Raw genomic sequence first — 21247 nt, 5'->3', positions numbered from 1 at the left:
CGTTCTGCATCTGCTCTAAATACGCCGTTTGTGACATGTACACGCCGCCCCCCCCCCCCCCCCGGCGCCCCCAATCGCCACAATCGGAAACCCGCCCACCGAATCACCTCCCCCACCTCGGCACGATCCCCACCACCGTATTCCACAGATGATCCACTCCCGCCACTTCCCTCCTCGTCCCTGCTCCCACCTCTCTCTCCCCCGCCCGTATCTTACTCTCCCGCTCCCTCATCTCCCTGACCGCCGCATACCCCACGGCCCACGCCTCCCACGTCGTCATCCCCGGCGGCATCGCGTTGGACCCTGGGATGTGGATCGAAGGGGATGTTGAGGGCTGGTCGCAGCATGTGTGGAGGGCGTGTTGGATGGCGTGGTGGGTCTGGGTGTGGGAGTGTGGGGTGGGTTTGGGGGTCGTGTGGGAGTGGGAGGAGGTTGCGGCGGGTGAAGAGGCGGATGAGGCCATTTTCGGGGTGGGGGATGGTGGGGATGTGGGTCTTGTGCGAGGCGTTGGAGTGTGGGTGCTGGATTTCTACTTTGGACCTACGAAAGCGTGACGGAGAACAAGATGGGTGTTGGTGAACGAAAATGTTCCCAAACGGGGGCTGCAAAAGAAATGTGTTGAGACCGGCGAAAAGTAACGACTTTATACCCCCCGCACTGTTCATTCCCCCCCGCCATTTGCTCATCACCTCCCTGACTCAGAACTCGCTGGACCGGTCCTCTCCACGGGATGACTTGCCGTCTATCATATGCATGACCCCCCTCCTTCCCAACCCGATTCCCTCGCCAGCTTATCGAAGATGTCCCGCCGAGCATCGTGGTCTTGGCAAATGCAAGACCTCCTGACGTCTAGAGATGGAAGTTGGGACCTACCTGTCTGCGAAACAGGGCTTTTACCCATTGACAGCATCCCAAACACGCTGTCGAAATATGGCATGGGGGGAGTCGTATGATGGACTGCGCACATGTTGGTGCCCAAAAGACGCGACGGGGGGGGGAGACGTCACGTCACAGTGGGAGAACGAGAGGGTGGGCCGATGTCCCGACCGACCGACCGACTGCAACACGGGCGAAAAGTGCGCACTGCCCTCTCGTCACTGCCCCCCCCCGTCTTGCGCAGTTCATGGTCCAGGACAACTTTATAAAGCGCAAACGAAAGGCGGTCAAAGGAAGACTCGGGAGGTCCGCCTTCAAAACTTCCAAAATGCATGTGCGTGTGTGTGCGTATAACATCATATGTGGGCCCGCCGTAAGTGTGCCGATGGGTTCATCAATCTCCGCGTTCCGCTCGATGTGAAGTTGAAAGCTGTCCGAGCGTGTTCCCGTGCTTGATTCGCGAAGAACGAGGTGCGCGGCGCAGTTAAAATCCGTGCACGTGACTAGTTAGAAGTGGGCGTGTGCGCGATCTGTGTGCAGTCAGTCCGAGGGGCGGACGAGAAGGAGGTGGGAAGTGGGAACTTTTTTCTCGCCGGTGAACTGCGCGCGTTCGTCGGGCGAACAGAAGAGCGTCAAGTCAGATCATCCGATTCCACCCACTCCCGCTTTTTGACCCCCCACGCAAACACACAAATCGCTGCTGAAGATGCCTTCCTTCGTCCATTGGCCCCTTCCTGCATACAGTAGATAACCGGTACTGTAGACCCCCTAGTCCTCCCCCCCCCCCCCCCCCCCCCCATCACTCCACCCTCATCCCTGCCTCCCGTCCTCCTCCGATAGACTCTTGATTCCCCCCAGAGACATTCGAAAGAATAGAAACTTTAAACATCATAGATCCCCCTTCGTTTCCGTCGTAAGATCTATCAGCCGTATCTATCGCCAAGCCCTTTCCTTGCATCGCTTGGCCATCATACTTTGTTTACAGCCGGAGTCGGGACCCCTGGGCTCTTCCTGTGTGCGCCTCGTGTTCCCATCGATTATCTCACCTCCGAGGACTGCCGTATATACCCACTTAGTGAGCAGCGGCAACTTGTACGTCCTCTCCTCCGCATTGCTTTGATTCCTGTTGGTCCATATAAGCTCCTCGTCGACGCTTTGAGGTTCCCGCATCTTTGACGACGCAATCTCTCCGAAAAGCTTCAGCATAACCGCATAACGTAGACAGACAAATAGCGGATCGATTACCGCCATTATCCGCGTACGACAAACGATATCTTAGGGCAGTAGAGGCATCGGTTGATACTCAACGTTGATATAGCGAAACGGACCTCACTTTGTGTGCGTTGCCTGAGTGTGAAAAGAAAAACATGACGAGCGACGAATTTGGGGTAGTTGGAGAGGGCCACCAACAAGGGGCGGAAGCGCACGCGTCGCCGTCGCCCACGGAGCAACCGCTGCAATTCTCCGCGACAAAAGGGCACTGGGCGGCGACAGAGACAGCCACCCACCACCCTACAACCACCACCTCCACCACCACCACGACGACCACAAAGCAGTCACAACAGCTGCTCTCAGCCAACGGCACTCCTCCTCCACCAGCAACTCACAAGCATTCCGCCACAACCCTGGACAGATCCGCTGCTGCCGGCGCCCACGCTGGCGGCCTTCGGAATGGCTCCGACAACTACCCCATGCACAATTCCCACGCCGCCGAGCGAGCCGCAGCTTTGCACAAACTCCTCCACCAGGCCTCCATCACCAGCAGCAGCCACGATGCGGACCACCGGGACCACTCCCGCCTGCATCTCGCGCAGCAGAAACGGCTCCAGACACAGCAGAAGAGCGCTGACTCGGGGTTCCACTCGATTTGGTCCGGGTTCTATAAGAAGGCACTTCGGGAACGTCAGAATCAGCTGAGACTGGCTTTCCCCGGGCTGTTTCCGCCTGGATCGAAAGCGGGCTCGTCGGGTACTGCGAACGGGAGCCATGCCCATCTTCAGGTGAAAACGGCGGCTCAGCGCGCTCAGGACCGAAACAACTCACCAGCGCCATCGGACGAGTCAGGATCCAGCTCGTCGGGTGATGAGGGAGAAGGAAACGGAAGGAAATCCACGCCTCCAGCGCCGTTCCCGCTGAATGGTCTGGATGAGCAGATCGCTAACAACATGGTGGAGAACTGTGTAGGGACTTTGGGCATGCCTATCGGGCTCGGGCTCAACTTCACCATCAACTCGGTCCCGACTGTCATCCCCATGTGTGTCGAAGAGCCGTCGGTGGTTGCCGCAGCGAGCAATGCTGCGAAAACCATCACTACCTTCGGTGGAGGGTTCGTGGCGACCAACTCCGAACGTAACATCATCTACGCCCAGATCCAGGTCGCCGGGATTGACGACGAGGACATCCCTGCCGCCATTGAGAGGCTGGAAAGCAAGCGCGAGCAGATCATGTCGCTTGGGAACCAGTTCTGCGAAAACATGGTCAGTCGAGGTGGAGGTGTCACCGGTGTGACCTTCCGTGCCGTTCGCCGGCAACCTCCGACATCCGCTGCGAGGCCGCATAGAGTGACTCGCGCCAATTGTCGCACGTGGCTGGTGGTGCATATCCACATCGATGTCTGCGACGCCATGGGCGCTAACTGCGCCAGTGCAGTTGCGGAAGGTGTTGCCCCGCTGATCTCCAGCTTGACCGGCGGGACAATCGGCTTGCGTATCGTCTCCAACCTCAACGTCGAGCGGATGGCCAAGGCCTCCTTCCGCGTACCCGTCGAGAAGCTCGCCTACAAGGGCGTATCCGGCGAAGACCTCGCCTTCCGCGTCGTCGAAGCGAACGAATGGGCACTCTCAGATCCCTTCCGCGCCGCAACCCACAACAAGGGAATCATGAACGGCATCGACGCCGTCGCCCTCGCCACTGGTCAAGACTGGCGCGCGATCGAAGCCGCCGCACACGCATATAACGCGGTCCGCGAGGATAGCTACCGCCCGTTCACGGACTACTGGGTCGAGGAAGACTCTAACGGCCAGCGATTTCTCCGCGGTGAAATCGAGCTCCCCATGCCTGTCGCGACGAAAGGGGGCGTCTTGACCACCCATCCGGTCCTCAAGTACACCCTCGGTCTGATGGGCAACCCGGACTCGAAGGGGCTCGGAAGAGCGATGGCGGCTCTTGGCCTCGCGCAGAACTTTGCGGCTCTGCGCGCGCTGTGCACGGAAGGGATCCAGCGCGGGCACATGTCGCTGCACGCGCGAAACATCGCGATCGGCGCTGGTGCACCCTCGCATGCAATCGCCGAATGCGTCACCTTCATGGTCGAGACTGGCCGGTTCAACCGTAATGCGGTCAAGGAGTACCTTCGTGCGCATGAGGTCCACCATGAGATTCGCCTGAACGGGTCTTCCGACAACCTATTCGCTCTCGGCAACAAGAATTCAAAAGCGGAAGAAGTCCTCGGAGAAGAACCCCCACCCAGTCTGTTCTACTTCGAAGCCCTCGAGAACCCCCGCGCGGACGGCACCGCAGGCGACAAAGTGATCCTCAACGTCGCCTTCCAAACCCTCGGCGCCAAACCGGTCCACATCGAGCTGGTCCCCAACGTGCCCTCCACGAAAGTTGTGCGCCAACTGTTTGGAGAAAAAGGCCACGCGTGGCTGTCGGAGATGTTTAACGTCCTTGAGTCGCTTAAAGTTACACCTGTGCATGGCGAACGCTCTAATGCGGTGTTTGCTAAGAAGTTGAAGCTGTTGTCGGTGCTGCTTAACCTTGTGATTAGGCGCCTGATGATGGCGCACCCGCATGAAACTGCGCGGTTCGTGAGGCGAATCACGCGGGCCCGCTCGCATGGGGCTTTGGACAGCGCTGACTCGCTTGACCTCGCCGGGACCGAAACGTCCGATTCCACAACCCCCGTGGAAGCAAAGTCCTCCACCCACGACGCCACCCCCTCAACGAAAACAAGCAAGATCCCCACCTCCGGCATCTTCCGCCACCGCGTCCTCCTCGACGTCGACCTCAAACGCATCTCCTCAACCCCAGACGCCCACCTCTCCACCGGCTTCCCCCTCGTCCTCGCCCTCTGGCAAGTCTTTGAATTCCACGTGCAGCAATGGGTCGGCCAGCCCCGCCTCGCGCGCGCCCTCATCGACGAACAATGGCGCGTCGTCCTCTCCCTCATCAACGCGCCGGTATCCCCACCTGGGGTATCACACACAGAAGACCCATTCAAACGCGTAATAGAAACTCACGCCAAACGCTTCCAATCCACGATGTTTGTCCTCTGCGACGCCACCACCTTTCCCGAACGCGAAATCACGCCACAGTTGGTCCACCTCCTAGCGCAGATCGGGACCGCGCTCGAATGGAACCACGCGGTTGCGCATGATCTGAGCCCGTCTCGGTTGACCAGGGATGTTCGGGACATACTCACCCACCGCGCGGAGTGTTCGGAGGATGGAGGGCTCGCTACGGGAGTTGTGAATGTGTTTTTGATGTATCTGACGTATGTCAAACACCACACGATCTCCCCCTCTTTCATCGCCTCCCGCCTGGGTCTCCCCACCATAGACGCACAAGACGTCGCGACCCAAGTAACCAACGAATCCGTAACGCACGCATTCACGCCCGACATCTCGGAGTTCGTGCAATGGGTGCTCACCCACCGTACACGGGTCGTTGCGGATTCAACAAAGGGCGGGATCGCGGGCGATGTGCTGGACAGGGCGCGGGTGGAGGATGCGTTGAGTGTGTTTGGCCGGTTCTATGGGGCTGAGGCTGTCATTAGGGTTTAGAGAGCTGGAGATGTCGTGTTTGGCTGTTACGTGACGCTGGTGGTACGGGTGTTCCTCCGGGTTGCTGCCCCGACGATAGGGAGATATAATCGACGAGGGAGGGTGGCGCTTGCGCACGCCTTGATTACCATATCCCCGCGCATACCGGTATCCATAAGACCTTTCTTCTTTTTCCATATTTGTTCATTTAATCATCACCACCTGGAACACCATTACCAAGCCCTGATGCTCTCAATGATCGGCGCAGGGGTAGCATAGCCTGGCGTTGATGATTGGGGGGGGGGGGGGGGGGGGGAAAGACCAATTTGCGTGGCTTTCGGCCCAAGTTCCCGTTCAGAAAGACTGCGAGGATGGCAGTCATCACAGTCACCATAAGGCACACGGACACATCGAGGGGCATACCCAGCCAGCCTTGCGTCCAAAGTGTCCGGCTGGGCTTGCGTATCTGGGAACCTCAACGCCATCACTGGGGAGTGAGTGCCTGACGGGCTACGGGTTGGACTTTGACCCCGAGTCGGTCAATCATTAGGTGGTCAACAGATCTGGAGATTTTGGATTTTGGGTCGGGGCCCTCGATTATCGCTCACATCTGTGTGGCGTGAGGACTACCTAATCAACATAGTGGGATGTGAACGGACCAGATTGCAAGTAACATTCATCATGCTGCCCTGGTGGTTCTGCTGTGGATGTAAACCCACACGTTGTGGAGCCGCAGGAACAGAGGGAGAGTGGGTGATGGTATGCTGTCGTGCAGAGTTACATACTGTGTGTGCCGGTGAAGGATGGATGCAGGAACGTACGGAGCAGGCCCAGCGAGGGGTGGACGTAGTGGACGGCGAACAAGTACCGGCTTTGTCGGTCGCGGAGTGGGATGTTCCGTCATGCGGCGCCTTGAGAGTCGGTCTACCGCATCCCGATGTACTGTATGCCACCGCGGCAAAGGCAGGTAGCAGTACGGGTCAGCCATTGCGATGAACGCTCATGGGGATTCGGCGGGTGGTCTGCGACAACGACCGAGGGTAAACATTGGAGGACTTTTTCTTAGTTTTTCTTTTAAACATGTCCGACCCGACCCCAATCGCCAGCTCGCCGGATTTCTTGCAGCCCTAGTCACCATACACCGGCCACCAATTTAGTTTGTGACGGTTCGTAAGCTGGCTTCGCTTTCTGAACTATGAGGTAGGTGTCAAGGAACAAGCGCCTGGCGATAGGACCAGAACAACGCCGATGGATGGGTGTTGGTGGAGGTGGAGGGAGAGTGGCGATGGAATGTGACGAGGCCCGTTTTGGCGCCGTCTTTTGTGCAGAGGTGGACTGGGGTGGGGCGTGCGATGGGTGCGGTTGGTGGGAGTGGGTGGGAGGCGTCGTTGTGTTGTGTTACGCATCGGGGCGATACGGGAAACGGGAGGAAAATGAACAAAGGGTTAAGGTGATTCCTGTCAGTTTGATCACTTTTCGACAGCGCGACGCAACAGGCGTATAACCCTTGAGCTACTATACGCATCTTGCGACTTCAGCGCAACCCATGCGCGCAACAACCGTCCAGGGATGGTGGTGGGCAGAACATCACTGGTCGTTTACAAGTGCGGCGCGGCCAAATCAGCTCCCCAGTTGGAAACGCCTCCCCACTATTTCCGTCGTGACGACCTCAGGTTTCATCTACGGTCCCGGCAGTGACCGTTCGACCCGTTGCGGGACTTAAGTCGGCCCATTTCGGGGAAACCCGCGAGTGTTGCGGGTACCCATCGTCGAGAACAAGCATATCCGGCCGGCTATGCTATATTCCCAGGCCCACCTCCTCCGTTCAAGTCAACTATAGACTTTTGATATCCCAGCGTCTTAGTTATCAGTAGTGTGGATACACTGGAGTGCGGTTATACCTTCATCATCTGAGATCCTCTTGAGATCCTCTTGTACTGGTGCTGCGTTTCTCTGCATATACATTGAAGCGGTGGTTGCCTTCATGGCGATGCACCGTGCAGATCAGCAATATGCTTGCCGGTGAACCTTCCTCCAATGCTACGACAGACGATCCACAAAACTCACCTACCTGCGTAACGGGTGAACTGTCACTGGCTAGACTGAGGGCGGCGAAGTGTTTGTTGTTCACTCATGATCTCAGCTTTGTGGCTCAACAACGGCTGCCATTCTCCCAATGCTCAACAACGGCTGCCATTCTCCCAATGCCGAAAAAAAATGCAATATAAATAGGCTTTACCACGGTTGCCCCATCCCACAGTTTCTTCACCGGCTTCAACAATACCTGAACTGTCTGCACAACCGAGACAATCGCCAAATCGAAAAAAAAACTGTGATATAAAAGCGGACGTACAGTACAGTACAATGCTACTCATCAACAAAGGAGAAAAAGATGTAATATAACCCGGCAGACAAGGGAGATTGAGAAAAGATGAATGGAATAAAACCGAGAGAATCGGCTGCTTGTGACAAGGCATTTAATTCGTTCTTTCTTCTAATGTTGTGTTGTCTGTGAGAATGGGCTCAACTGAGCGATGTCCATCACCCTTTGTGTGTTCTTTGTCCAAGGGCATTTAATTCATGTTTTTTCCTTTGTCGCTGCTGGCTTGCGAAGAATGAGCTCAAATCATACAATCCAATGGTTCTTTACAAGCATTTAATCGATTTTTTTTCTGAATCTGCAGGAGCATTAATCCGTTTCCTCGGAGAGCGTGGACTGCACATGGAAAAGGTGCGAGTCTGATCCCTCAGGAACGTGTCAATGTTCATATGCGCTATACAGAGCATCTTCGTAAAACCTGGCCAGCCCGTGGGTACTACGCCGGTCTCTATGTTACGAAATTCCTAGCCTAGGGTATATATCGATCCGTCCAAAAACTTTGCCATATCCTCAATATGAAGGCAGCCCAGCGGCGTCATAGGAGCTCCAGTAGTCATCCCCGTCACCGTCTTCCCCGTCGTCAGGGATGGCTTGGGGTTCTTTATCGGAGGTGTGCTGCTCTGCCTTCTCGTTCTCGACACACGTATCGTACAAATCCCAATACCTTCGCTCCTCTCCACTCAATCCCACATCCGCCACCGCCTTCCGCCGCCCCAAATCCTCAACAGCACTTTCAATCGACGTCTCCCACCCGCCCAAAAACGCCGCCTCGGCCACCTCCAAAAGATTATGATACATCCACGCCCTTGTTTTCAGATCCTGCTCTAGAACCACCACACCCGTCGTCGAGCCCGCCTCTGAGAAAGGTAGAGAGGCATGCAGCGTCTCCGCGTCCCACATACGGTAATATATAACGCTGGCTGGGGTGATATCGCGCCCGGCGTCGAACTTCGAGACCAAGTCCAGCGCGTGGTCGGCTTGCCATTGGAAGAGCGTGCGCAAGTCGCGGGCATGAGACCTGCTCTCGGTTTCGTTGTCGGGGAAGGGAGAGGAGGTGTTGGTGCCCCCGAGAAGGAGACAGCGTTCCTGGAGCAGCGGCGAGGAAATACTGAACAGCGTGCTGAGGGCGTCTGCTTGGAGGAGGGAGAGCGCGAGGGAGGCGACTATGTGCGGATCGCTCTGAGCGGCAGGTGGTGTTGCTGGCGGCAGGAGTGACGATGAGTGTTGTTGGCCCGCCATCATGTACAGTACCTTTCTGCTTTCGTTGTGAGTTTGCGCAAAATGGAACAGCTCCTTGGGGGGGTCAGGCCAGTGCCATGATCACGTAAGCGTCGGAGTGGGTTGCCCCTTTCTGCCGGGATTTAACAACCAAAACGAGTGATAGAGGATCACAAGCATGTGGGGGTGCGTTAACACTTTAACAAGACTTGTGGCTTGCTATCAATCGTTCCGGGAGTCATCGTTACATTGTGATCAACTCTGTTCATCACCGGTACCTCCGGGGAGAGGTAATTCGCGTCCTTTGAATTGCATTGCACTCTACATTCAACAATCTCTGGCTGGGTCGGGAAACCGCAGAAAGCCGTTGCAGTAATATATCCTCCTTTTACCCTCACGGTTCAGTGATATGCATCGCTTGACCGGCACGATATTCCTTCGTTGATGCCCTTCTAAGAGACCTCCAAAGCAGCTCATGACTGCCCAGCTGCCTCAATCACGATGGTAGTGGCCAACGTGGTAATGGCCACTGATACGTTCATCAAAGTACTTGCGTATGCCTTGGTAGTTCTCGAGTAACAACAATATCTAGCCATAGATTTCAGCGCCCGCCTCGAAATGTAGCCAGTATGCAGCTGTGTTTAATCGCTGTTCTTTGCCTTCGTTTGGGGTCTGCAAAATACCAATGCCGTGCCGACAATGCCAAGCCTTCCTTTCCTATCCAGCCTTTCCACTTGCCTCGCTTCTTGCTGAGTTTGTCAGTCGTTGGGCTATAGGGAATCGTTGCACCTAAATTACTCCCAGCAGGTTTGATCCAACGACGGCGGGTACGAAATGGAAAGACGTGTCAAACATTTTCGTCGACTTCCATCATTGGACCACTGCGTTTCGTTTAGCTTTATACATCAAAATTCTCTTGTCACCACCCGCTGGCCTGGTGGCTATGCCTCCACTTTAACTAAGCTCGGTAGATGGGGTTATCATGGCTTCAAACTTAGTTCCCCAATTGTTTCCGACAACGGCGAGTAGGACCGGGAGAGGCTTCATACAGTCTTGTCAGCCCCCATCATTTGTCTCGCGGATTTCAACCGCACATTCGGGTTTCCTGCCTGTCCAAACCTGCTGTAGGCACCATACACCGGCTGGCTGTATTTTTACATGTGAAGGTTAGATCTTGGCATCGCTTTCTCGACTACAAGCTACGGTGCTGGACAGGAAAGACGCGTCCCCGTCCAGGGCTTGACGCGCTGTCGAATACCGTCACGCCAGCGGGAATATGCACGAACCTTAGATCACCCTCAACACTTTCGCCCACCGGCTCTTTCCCTTCCAATCAGCAGACAGCATTTTAGTAACGACCGTTCCTCATGGCAACCCCAGCTCCATCAAGGCAGGGCGCCTCCGCGGCGGACGAAACTTCCGCCCTCCAATCCTCTTTCCACCGCACAATCGACCGCATCGAGAACCTCAAGATCAAGGTCCGGCTTGCCAAGATCGCTGATAAAAGTGTTCCTCTGGGTGATGGTAAGATCCCATCTCGCACGCTTTGTTGATATGTAATCAACAGTATTGAATGGGCTTTGAATAAGAGTTCCTGCAGCATGACCCGGCCCTGGCGGCGTTGACGGACGACCGACGGCGGGCAATGTTGCCGAAACCGGAGGTAGCGGTGATGCAGTGGGGGGAGAAGGTTTTCAGTCCCAGGTAGGGATGATAAAGACAAAGCCTCCCGCTGCCCTTTTGCGTTGGGGATCAAGTGCTAACGCCGAGATCATGGGCAAGCGAGGTGCTGCGATACCGCGACCTCTCGCGAAACCCGACACAGTTGGAAACGAAATACCACGGGATGGTCCATCAGCTCGCGACCAGCCCACGGAGTGCGGCGGCGAGGGTATTGGCCGCTGGACGGGTTGACGCCAGTAAGTTCCCGGCCATCGAGTGCTTCTCAATGTTGCAGTGTCTAATCTTCGTGACTGCAGCAGGAAAACAACTGTTCACATACACCCAGGCCGACACCTACCGCCCGCCATCCACCTTCCTCTCGTCCCCATTCTCAAACAAACCTACCACACAACCCAACCGGGCGCCAACATTCCACCCTCGCGCCAACACCACCCACCCCCACCGCCACCGCAGGACCAGATTGGAGTTATCCGACATCGTCGCGGAAGACCCCGCAGACCCGCGACCCGCGATCGATGCGCAAGGCGTGGGGTGGGAGGAGATGCATGTTATGGCGTTTCTGGGCGCTGAGGAGGAGAGTGGGGTTGTGGAGAGGAGATTGTGTACGGTGCGGGTGTATGGGTCTGGGTTGGTTGTTTTCACGGTATGTTGTGTGCTGGGTTACGCATGAGAGGATATTTTGGACTGATCCGATCGTCCTTTCACCGTCCATGCACATAACACACATAGCCAGGGCTAACCGACCCGCCGACGCCGTACCGCTTCACACTCGGCCTCGACACCTACGAGTACACGTTCAAATGCGCGTCGGATCCGAAAACGAGGGAGGAGACGGAACGGGAGTGGCGGATCTTTGACGAGTTTTATACCCAGTACGGACAAAAAGAAAAGAGACGTCCCGGGTTTCCCTTCGCATACGCACACTTCTCACACTCCCGTTCTTATTTCCCAGAAAACAAACCCACCTATCCCGCCTCCTTCCCCCCACATTCACCCCCCTCCCCGCCCCCACCCAACTCCGCCACACGCTAACCGGCCAAATTACGCGCACCACCCAGTTCCCCTCCCGCGACGTCTACATCACCTACCTGCTGGCCCTCCCCATCGGCTGGGCGGCCGACGAGGACGAGGCGCGCGGGCAGTTGCTGGGTGGGACAACGCAGGTTGCGAGGGGGGTGTGGGAGAAGGGGTGGCGGGCGAGTGTGGGGTGTCCGTTGGAGTGGGTTTTGGTGCGGAGAGGTAGGTAGGTGGGAGTTAAGGTGGTGCACCGAGGGCGCGGGCGGGCGTACTGAGGGTGTTTCGTGTTTTCGCTAGACAAGAACAAAGACCGGCCGAAGCTGTTCATCACCGTCAACAGCGTCGACTCGTGGAACAGACATCGCGTCGAGGGGTATGGGTATCTGTACATCCCGCAGACGACCGGTAACGTTACACTCCCCCTCCTCTGGTCTTGATAACACGTATGTGGCATATTGACATCTCACACGTCGAGTCATTGACAGGCCATCATACCCTGACAATCCCAACCTGGCGCCCCCTCGGCACCTACCTCACCCGCCTGCGCGAGTTCTTCATCGGCGGGTCGCCCGAGCTCGAGGATCTGGAGTGGATGTGCCTTCCCGACGGAGATAAGGTAGCGCGTTTTCGACCCGTGATGGTTCCTGGATAAGTGAGACTGATCTGTGGATTTGGTAGCCGCGGGTAGTCAACAAGTTCGGCTCGCAGGTGGCGACTTCGGGCACGGTGGAGGTGGAGTTGAATGTTGTTGAGCAGGCTGAGTCCGTATTCGTTCTTTTTCGTATCTGGGGTTACCACAGGCATCTGATCCCCGATGGATGCACACATGTAGGGTTCATCAGGCGAAAGCGTCGGCGCGGAAGGATGGGCTTGGGCAGTAAGTTTCCCGGTTCTTCGTGCTCTCATCGTGCATGCTTCAATCAATGCCAACTAACGGACTTCCAACCATTCAGTTTGAACAAGATGAACATCCAGGCGATAACAGGTAGGGAACAGCATGATCTCCATCGTTATCCGGGCCGGGGAACTGACCTCTGACCTGTGGTAGATGCGCTGGCGCGTGCCCGAGCGAGAGTGAAGGCGTTGCAGGAGAGCAGGATGGGTGCGGGGGCGGGGTAGGGGACGTGGATTTGGGTGATGCTGGCTAGGGGCTGTATGAATTTGTACATACGTATCACGATTGGAGAGGCGAGGCTGGACCTCCTGCACGTGTATGGTCTTCTCTCCGAGCGAGAAAACCTTGTATTGTTCGGTGCGCTCACGTACAGTACGTGCATTCAGCATCGTGCGTCGAGGATAGAATCACAATGTATTTACAAAAAGAGTGCAACATGTTCCCTCCCCTCTCTCGCGCTCACTGCCGCCTCTTCTTAGCCGCAGCCCGCGCCGCCTCCCCTTCATCCTCATACACACTCTCCGCATGCACCGGTTTCGGCTGGTTCTTGGTATACGCAGGCGCAACCCAAAACGGTTTTTCTACACCACAAAAGAGCATCAGTCACCCATTACTATCAGAACCCCAAACATCAAGAAGACACACGCACACACACATCTCACACATACCTTCAGCCTCCTTAGCATGCTTCAAAAACGCCTCTCTCGGGTCCTGACTCCTACTATCATCCTTAATCAGCCCCTTCATGATATGCTGCGTGACATTCGTGCCGACTTTGCCGCCGCGGCCGGGGCCCGTCATGAGCGGCATGTCGGGTTTGCGGGTCGCGATGGGGTCTGCGCGGAGTTTCTCGATCTTGCGTTTGGTGGAGCGGGAGGCGTTGAGGGCGTCGTCGCGGTACATGGCGAGGGCGTGGGGGTTGATGATGGGTCTAAGTAACAAGGGGGGAATGGGTTAGAGCTATGCGGATATTGTGATTTTGGTTAAAGGAGTTGGGGCATACGCACCGATGAGCGTCATCAGCAAAAACCGCAAACTCTCCCCGTTTCTTCGGTACCTTCCCCAACGCCGCCTTGATCCCCGCCAAGCTCAGCACGGGGTCATACATAACCTGCACGCTCCCATCCCCGGTCCCCAACACAATCTGGTTGATCTTCGGATGCCACGCGACCCTGACCACCGAGCTCGTCGCGACCTGTACGTTCGCGACCTCCTTCAGAGAGTCACGGTCGAAAACGCAGAGTGTGCCGAACCCTTGGTCTTTTTTGACGGAGGTGCCGGTGAGGATGTACCGGTCGTTGGGGGAGAAGGTGACGTCGGTTTCTTCGAAGAAGTTGGGGAGGTTCGGGACGGTGTGGAGGGGTTGGCGGAGGGAGCGGAGGTCCCAGAGTTTGAGGGTGTCGTCCATGGCGCGGGTGGCGAGGAGCGGGGAGGGGGTGTTGCGGGAGAAGGTGAGGGAGGTGATGGGTGCGCCGGGCATGTGGGCGTTTTCGACATTCTATGTTTTCGCACTCATTCATTAGAAAGGAGGCTCGTAGAGCGTGACTGGAGCTGACGGAATTAGACTTACATGCGAAGGCGCCAGGAAATTACCATTACTATTCCATATCCTCAGCGCGCCGTCCTGCCCTCCGCCCGCAATCAGCTTGCCGTCATGCGAGTACGCGGCGGCCGTTATCGCCGTTTTCCCACCCGGCTGTTTTGATTTCACAGCGATGACCTGTTTGTGGCTTCGTTTGGATGTCACGTCCCAAATTCTGCAAAAGAAAAAGGGGAGCTTTTAGTTCGAGGGATTCTCTTCTACCTGCCGTTCTCTTATACACGGTCCCTGGCGAGTGATAGACTGTACCTTATGGTGCTGTCTAGCGACGCGGTAAGGAACGTCGACTTTTCAAACGGGTGCCACCTGCACGCCGTAAGTGCCGCCACATGTCCCCTATTCCCAAAACACGGTCAGCATGCGGCCCTTCTCAAATCCCCATAAATCCCCAAAACCCCGCAAACCCACTTCGTATGCCGCATATCCCGGATATACGGATCGCCTTTAACAAATTCCACACTTCTCTTGTCGGTTAATATGTCCAGTCAACCCTTCGTGATGACCGCAATCGCTCACTCACATCTCGACCCCGTCCCTGTCGTACACCTTTGGCTGCGCGGAGCTGGAGGCCATTAGGATCTGGTCGCCGCTGGGGCTGAATTGCACGTCGCGGATCTACGTTCAAAACAAAAAGTCAGGTCAAGAGGGCGATGTCGGGGCGGCGAAAGAACCTTGGAAGGACTTACAGGATTGCCACTGGTCGCCTCAAACGATCGAAACGGCTTCAACGAGGCGTCCATCCCGTGGAAATCCCATAGCTTGAACATGCAGTCCCGGCCGCCCGTTACGAAGCGGGATCCGGAGGGGTCGATTGAGAGTGCTGATACCGTCTGCTCGAAAAAAGAGTCGCGGGGTGTCAGTCCACCGTTGTCCGGATAGTACCTCCTTTGGAATGCAGACGTACCCTCTGGTGATCCTTCAACGCAGCCTGATGCGATATCGGCAACTCATCCGCATCGTGCGCCGCTTCGTCTTCCGACCCTGCGCCGTCGTCGTCGTCGTCGTCGTCGTCGTCACTATCGTCCGCGTACCTCGCCAACCCCGTTTTCGCTCCACCCTGCGATTCTATTTTCGCTTTCTCCACACCAGCACCCGTCCCTGCACCCGCCGCAGGTTTCACGGTAATGTCCATCCCGACATTCCCTTCGGGTTTAGACTCGGTTTTCGCAGCGGGTAATGTCGGCTCGACCACTGCTCGCTTGGTGTCGTTCATGGCTTTAGCGAGTTGGGAGGCCGAGTTGTCCTTTTTGACGGCGCCGAAGCCGACGGGGAGGCCCATGGCCTGCATCATGGCTATTTCTTCTTCTGTCATATTGTTGTTGTGTGGGAGTGGTGGTGATCTCTGGCGACTTGGGAATTGCGACTCCCTAGTAGTTGCTGCAAGTTGCACGCGCCCACATTCCCCCAGCAGCCCACAGCAGCCCGTCCAAAGCTCCTACTTTCCGCGAAGACACTACAGATATCAACCAACGCAGCCTTCGTGAAGGACTGGGGCGGCCCCAGGCGGATACCACACGACGTATCAAGCCACATCTTAGAGGTCTTTCTGTGTCCAATTGAACTCCGACACTGGACAACAGGAAAGGCAACATGTCGGTCTTTATATGTCGAGGACTAAGGTCCACCCTCTCGGGCTCCCATCTCTGTGTCCGTCAGCACCGCACTTCCCTCCTGCGCCTGATGTCAACCCACCCCACCCTTAGCTTCCAACGCTTCTCACCCCCCACCGGCACCGCCCGCACCTCCATCTCCCCCCTCGTCATCCTGCACGGCCTCTTCGGCTCCAAACAAAACTGGCGGTCGCTCTCCAAAGCGCTCGCCTCGAAACTGGGCACGGACGTGATACCTGTGGATCTGCGAAACCATGGAGAGTCGTTTCACGACGCGCGGCATGATTTCGAGACGATGGCGGAGGATGTGAGAGAGTTTTTGGAGACGGAAGGGCTGGGAAAGGTTAATTTGGTGGGACATTCTATGTAAGGGTCGTTGCTTGCTTCGATACGTTGATGGGGAGGGAGATGTGTTATGCGAGACAACTCAAATGTTTGTTTGGACTATAGGGGTGGGAAAGGTGAGTTTCCCGATCCTGTCGCAAGATCAACGTTCGAGTAGAGCCTGAAATACGGGATACTCTCCGCCTTCATTCCAGTCGCAATGCACTATGCTCTGCAAGATGGGAGTCGCCTCGACAAGCTTATTGTCGTTGACATGGCGCCGGCAAAACAGAGGCAGACGAAGGAGTTTGGCGGGTATGTCAACGTCATGAAGAAGGTGGAGGCTGCCAAGGTGACGAGCAAAGATCAGGCGGACAAGATCATGGAGGAGGATGTTAAGGTGAGTTGTTCACAGCCCTTCCCGCCATCTGGGTTGTCGCACATGGCTAACCCCCGCATACTAACGCCAGGACCTCTCAATCCGGCAATTCCTCCTGACGAACCTCCGCCGCACCCCGGGCGACCCGCACATGACATTCCGTATCAACCTCCCCGCCCTGGAAGAGTCGCTGGAATCCCTGTGGAGGTTCTCGCTTGCCGGGAGTGGGAAGACGCATGACGGGCCCGCGTTGTTCATTGCGGGCACGAAGGCGAGGTATATCACTGAAGAGTCGAGGCCGGTGATCAAGGAGTTCTTCCCGAGGGCAGTAGTGGTGGATGTTGACGCGGGGCATTGGTAGGTTTGCAATGCAATTTGGGTGATGGGTGGTAGTGGCGGCTTGTGGATGGTTGTGCAAAGCCTGATACGGTTGTTTGTGTGGGTTGCAGGGTACATGCTGAGAAGCCGGAAGAGTTTTTGAGGCTTGTGACGGCGTTTCTAACTGACTCGGTTGAAAAGTAGCCTGAGGGGGATGTATGCATAGACGATGTAGGTCGGTAGTAGGTAGAGAAGTCATTGAACGTAGTCCTTGAAACGTCCAATTGTACTGTACTGTACATGCATGCGGTTCCTGCGGTTCCAAGCGACCTGTGAGTACCCTGGTGAGTACCGCCCGTCTCTGTGAGTGGGAAAGCTGTGCAGAATGACAGGCACGAAGGAGACGAGGAAAGGGCCAAGGGTCAAATGCGCGTTCGACTTCTCACCCGAACTTTGTAACTTGGCGAGAGGGGAGGAAGGGCGTTGCTTCCAGCACTCACCACAAGCACAAGCACAAGCACCATGTTGTCCCGAACGGCCGCTGCGACCCGAGGGAAGCCGTCCACCGCAGGAATGTGTCCGCGGTGCTGTCTCAAGGCGACAGGGTATGCACTGTCATATTCCACCCGAGCAGCGTTCAGACGCAGGCAGGTCTCGATAGTTACGTCTTCAACCGCAACCCCAACAACAGGCCCAGCGGGGCAGGCTCCCGTTACCACTGCGGTGAAATGGGGTTCGATAGTAAGGGGAATGGCACACTGGAACGCCTTCAGCAGGAGCGTTGGAAAAGGATCTAGCCACGGCAACCACAAGCACCCGCCCCTCCAGCAGATCGACGAATTGCTCAACAACTCCCATCAACAACCCAACCATCCACCGCCGGTCCAGCACCTCCACGTCTTTGAGAGCAGGTACACCGCCGCCGCCAGACTGTCCGAATCCTTCGACGCAAACGCGTTCCCATACCACCTCACACCGCAAAACAAAAAAACCTTCAAAACGTTGCTGTTGGCAGGGTTATCCAGTCACCGCTTCGCAGCAAAGAACATCGTGCTCTCTTCGCCGCACCCGGGCGCGGTCGCGTTCATGGAGAAGATGGCCAAAGCAGCCGCGAGGGAAATCGGCGCGGACGTGCTGACGCTGGATTTTGTGGACGTGCTCAAGGGGGTGAAGGAGCTGGATGATCGGGCGAGCCTGGCCGCGAGCTTGGAGGCCGCGAGGGGGCAGGGTGAGAGGGGCTCTAGGGTGGTGGAGAAAAGCAGGCCAACGGCGCTGACGCTGTCGGACCCGTTCCATCCGTCAACGCTGTATATGACCGCCGTGGAGGACGCTGGTGAAAATGAGGTTGATGAAGAGCATGATGACGAGTATGACGAGGAAGGGGAAGAAGAGGATGAGGTGGACTACCGCTCCACGGACCCTGGGAACCCGTACCAGCGGCGATACAGCCCGTGGACGGGTTCACCCCTCCACGGCGGGGGCGGCGGGGGCGCGTCGTCCTCACCCACGCCTTTGATGTTACACCTCCATGCGGGCCCACAATCACGGGGAGGTGACGGCGCATCTTCTCGCGCGGACTCGGACCCGCCACGCCCGATGCATTTCACCCTCGACCACCCCGCATCGTCGCGCGTCCTGACCTCCCTGTTCCCGACTCAAAACGCGGCCGACTCGACACCCGATGAGGTCAAGACAGCGATCGAGGAGTCTATCTACAGCGAATCCCTGTCTTCTGCCCAATTGACCGATTTCGCGAAGTTCCTCGTCGATTTCATCAAAAGCCGATGCGGCGGGATGCCCTTCGCACCCTTCGCCAATCTGCAATCCTCCCGCAAGCTCGTCCTCTACGTGAAAGACATGACGGACCTCCTCGTCGCGCCAGGCGGGAAAGAATTGGCCGTGCGGTTACTCGACGCAGTCAAGGAACTCCGCACCCACCACCGCATCCCCGTCGTGCTCGTCACCGGGTGCAGCCCAAGCCTCGTGCTACCAGGAAACATCGGCCGCGGCCGCGACACGGAATTCTACACCGAGTTCTTTGCCGGCCGCACTGAGCCTCTCTTTGTACCCCCCGGCGACGCCGACGCGTATTCATCACGTCTCTGGAGCGATGGCAAGATATTTGCGACACCGCTGGATAAAATGACAACCGTGTTTGAGAAGATCGAGTTGGCCCCGCCGGCCTTGTACCTCGTCTCCCCGCACGCCACGCCCACTGACGACGACCGCCACCGCCAGCAGCACTGGCTCGAGCAGATGAAGCGCGACATGCATGCGCGGATCCTGCAGCTGAACCTGTCCCGCATCGAGGTGGTGTGTGCGCATGCCGGGTTGGCGGTGCGGCCGGGGGTGCTCGAGCACCTTGCGGCGGGGTTGACTGCGCGCGCTGCGGGGGGGAAGAGTAAAGGGGGCGCGGGGAAGGTGCATGCGTTGGAGGAGGCGCTGTGGACGAGGGTGAAGGCGGAGCGGCTGGTGGGGTTGGCGGTGGGTGTGAAGGCGGATACGGCCTTTTCGGTTGCGCCGCGGAGTCCGTTGGATGTTGGTGCGGAATCGGTACCGACAACAAGCAAGAACAACAACAACAACAACAACAACAACAACAACACCTCGGACCTGGAAGCGGAGCACTTTGAAAAGGCTTTGGCGATTATGAGGGAGTCGGACCGCCCCGCGCCCGTGCCGGATGGATGGGGCCCCGGCGGGTCTGTCGCTGCCGCTGGTCAGGACGGCGGCGGGTCCGGTTCTGGGTCGCACCACCTCGCCAATTCGACTGGGGAATCCACAACCACTCACGACGGAAACCTCGTAGCACCCGAAACACCAACAACCAACCCGTCGCTGCATACAGCCACCCCCACCCCCACCCCCGCACCAACCCCCCACTCCCACCCCGACCTCACCGCCGAGCTCAAACGCGCCAACATCACCCTCAACGCCTACGAAAAAAAGCTCCTCACAACAGTCATCAACCCCCAGAACCTCACCGTCTCCTTCTCCGACCTCGTCCTCCCCTCGCACACAAAAACCCTCCTCCAAACCCTCACCGTCCTCCCCCTTCTCAAGCCCCACTACTACACCGCGGGTGTCCTCGCGCGCCATTCCATCACCGGTGTCCTCCTCTTTGGGCCCCCCGGGACCGGCAAATCACTCCTCGCCAAAGCGCTCGCGAAGCACTCGGCGGCACGGTTCATGAGCGTCGCGCTATCGGACGTGTACGACAAGTACGTGGGCGAGGGGGAGAAGAACGTGAAAGCGATATTCACGCTGGCGAGGAAACTGAAGCCGTGCGTGGTGTTCTTGGATGAGGTGGATGCCCTGTTTGCGAGACGGGGCGGGGTAAACGATATGCCGACTAGACGGGAGGTTGTGAATGAGTTTATGAGCGAGTGGGATGGGTTGGGGGGGAACAATCAGGGGTTGGTTATTGTGGGTGGTGAGTGAAAGAAAAAAAGCTTTGGTGGTTCTGTGGTGCGGGGTGGAGTTGCGGGTAGCATGATACTGATCCCTTTTTTACGGATTTGTGTTTCCGCGACATTTAGCAACCAATCGACCGTTTGACTTGGACGACGCGATTCTCCGCCGGATGCCGCGGCGCATTATGGGTAAGTCTCAGATATCACCCGTCCCCCCACACACACTCTTAGAAAGGGTTTCTGAACAAGTACTGCTCTCTCGTTCACCTCAGTGGACCTCCCCAAACAGCCGCAACGCCACGCCATCCTCTCCCTCCACCTCCGCGGCGAGCACCTCTCCCCCACGCTCGACCTGGACCGGCTCGCCCGCCGCACGGAAAAGTATTCCGGCTCCGACCTCAAAAACCTGTGCGTGGCGGCCGCCCTCGCGCGCATCCGGGACGCGGTGGGGGGCGACGAGGGGTTGGAGAAGCTTGTGCGGGTCAGCGGCGGCGGGGGTGAATCTGATCCGCTGAAGATGCCGGAGGAGGAGGTGGTGGTCCAGGGCCGGCCGAGCGATGAGAAGCTACCCCCGCTGAGCAACGAGCATTTTGAGACGGCGCTGAAGCAGGTTGCGCCGAGCCTGACGGACGAGATGCAGACGCTGGTTGAGCTGAAGAAGTGGGATGAGCGGTATGGGGAGCGCAAGGATCCGGATAGACGGGGGAGGGATGTGTGGGGGTTTAATGGGTGATGGCGGGGGTTGTTTTTATGTTCATATGTGATTTCTTC

The 21247-nt window shown here is 57.2% G+C and overlaps 8 protein-coding genes across 8 annotated transcripts; 6 read left to right on the top strand and 2 right to left on the bottom strand.

Annotated features, from left to right (window-relative positions):
- The first annotated feature begins 78 nt into the window (after nucleotides 1–78).
- On the top strand, nucleotides 79–1645 carry EV422DRAFT_533614 (uncharacterized protein). The gene is made up of 2 exons (XM_053070608.1): nucleotides 79–540; nucleotides 874–1645. Exons 1-2 carry the CDS (start codon nucleotides 325–327, stop codon nucleotides 1228–1230), a joined length of 573 nt encoding a protein of 190 aa, XP_052924462.1. The 5' UTR covers nucleotides 79–324; the 3' UTR covers nucleotides 1231–1645.
- Nucleotides 1646–2567: 922 nt separating this feature from the next.
- Nucleotides 2568–5880, top strand: EV422DRAFT_588398 (uncharacterized protein; the record flags this gene model as incomplete). The annotated part of the gene is made up of 2 exons (XM_053073494.1): nucleotides 2568–2844; nucleotides 2923–5880. The coding sequence occupies 2 exons, from the start codon at nucleotides 2568–2570 to the stop codon at nucleotides 5658–5660; spliced, it is 3015 nt and encodes a 1004-aa protein (XP_052924461.1). The 3' UTR covers nucleotides 5661–5880.
- A 440-nt stretch (nucleotides 5881–6320) lies between these two features.
- EV422DRAFT_579246 (uncharacterized protein) lies at nucleotides 6321–7698 on the top strand (the record flags this gene model as incomplete). The annotated part of the gene is made up of 4 exons (XM_053073312.1): nucleotides 6321–6618; nucleotides 6797–6809; nucleotides 6852–7098; nucleotides 7207–7698. 4 exons carry the CDS (start codon nucleotides 6321–6323, stop codon nucleotides 7360–7362), a joined length of 714 nt encoding a protein of 237 aa, XP_052924460.1. The 3' UTR covers nucleotides 7363–7698.
- Nucleotides 7699–8280: 582 nt separating this feature from the next.
- EV422DRAFT_533607 (uncharacterized protein) lies at nucleotides 8281–9339 on the bottom strand. Its single transcript, XM_053070607.1, has one exon. It carries the CDS (start codon nucleotides 9259–9261, stop codon nucleotides 8530–8532), a length of 732 nt encoding a protein of 243 aa, XP_052924459.1. The 5' UTR covers nucleotides 9262–9339; the 3' UTR covers nucleotides 8281–8529.
- Nucleotides 9340–10604: 1265 nt separating this feature from the next.
- Nucleotides 10605–13056, top strand: EV422DRAFT_568570 (ciliary basal body-associated, B9 protein-domain-containing protein; the record flags this gene model as incomplete). Its single annotated transcript, XM_053072661.1, has 12 exons — nucleotides 10605–10761; nucleotides 10827–10941; nucleotides 11020–11156; nucleotides 11220–11563; nucleotides 11650–11792; nucleotides 11873–12159; nucleotides 12235–12342; nucleotides 12423–12553; nucleotides 12616–12698; nucleotides 12770–12814; nucleotides 12891–12922; nucleotides 12986–13056. 12 exons carry the CDS (start codon nucleotides 10605–10607, stop codon nucleotides 13054–13056), a joined length of 1653 nt encoding a protein of 550 aa, XP_052924458.1.
- A 235-nt stretch (nucleotides 13057–13291) lies between these two features.
- On the bottom strand, nucleotides 13292–15564 carry EV422DRAFT_497573 (WD40-repeat-containing domain protein; the record flags this gene model as incomplete). Its single annotated transcript, XM_053067956.1, has 9 exons — nucleotides 13292–13413; nucleotides 13501–13763; nucleotides 13840–14330; nucleotides 14403–14589; nucleotides 14682–14768; nucleotides 14841–14891; nucleotides 14953–15047; nucleotides 15119–15262; nucleotides 15337–15564. The coding sequence occupies 9 exons, from the start codon at nucleotides 15562–15564 to the stop codon at nucleotides 13292–13294; spliced, it is 1668 nt and encodes a 555-aa protein (XP_052924457.1).
- Nucleotides 15565–16112: 548 nt separating this feature from the next.
- Nucleotides 16113–17267, top strand: EV422DRAFT_568568 (Alpha/Beta hydrolase protein; the record flags this gene model as incomplete). The annotated part of the gene is made up of 5 exons (XM_053072660.1): nucleotides 16113–16408; nucleotides 16493–16503; nucleotides 16582–16766; nucleotides 16837–17102; nucleotides 17195–17267. 5 exons carry the CDS (start codon nucleotides 16113–16115, stop codon nucleotides 17265–17267), a joined length of 831 nt encoding a protein of 276 aa, XP_052924456.1.
- Nucleotides 17268–19712: 2445 nt separating this feature from the next.
- On the top strand, nucleotides 19713–21209 carry EV422DRAFT_497675 (P-loop containing nucleoside triphosphate hydrolase protein; the record flags this gene model as incomplete). The annotated part of the gene is made up of 3 exons (XM_053067964.1): nucleotides 19713–20496; nucleotides 20603–20665; nucleotides 20749–21209. The coding sequence occupies 3 exons, from the start codon at nucleotides 19713–19715 to the stop codon at nucleotides 21207–21209; spliced, it is 1308 nt and encodes a 435-aa protein (XP_052924455.1).
- Nucleotides 21210–21247: the final 38 nt, after the last annotated feature.

This window comes from Fimicolochytrium jonesii (assembly GCF_025526975.1).
Source record: "Fimicolochytrium jonesii strain JEL569 chromosome Unknown EV422scaffold_16, whole genome shotgun sequence".
Taxonomy (NCBI): Eukaryota; Fungi; Chytridiomycota; class Chytridiomycetes; order Spizellomycetales; family Powellomycetaceae; genus Fimicolochytrium; species Fimicolochytrium jonesii.
Note: the sequence above shows the minus strand (reverse complement) of the source record. Positions and strands in the feature narration are given on the sequence as shown.

Excerpts from the sequence above, each read along its gene's own strand:
- EV422DRAFT_533614 (XM_053070608.1), top strand. The coding sequence starts at position 325 with ATGTTGAGGGCTGGTCGCAGCATGTGTGGAGGGCGTGTTGGATGGCGT. Across the intron at positions 541-873 it reads GCTGGATTTCTACTTTGGAC|CTGTCTGCGAAACAGGGCTT; the intron begins CTACGAAAGCGT and ends GTTGGGACCTAC.
- EV422DRAFT_533607 (XM_053070607.1), bottom strand. The coding sequence starts at position 9,261 with ATGATGGCGGGCCAACAACACTCATCGTCACTCCTGCCGCCAGCAACA.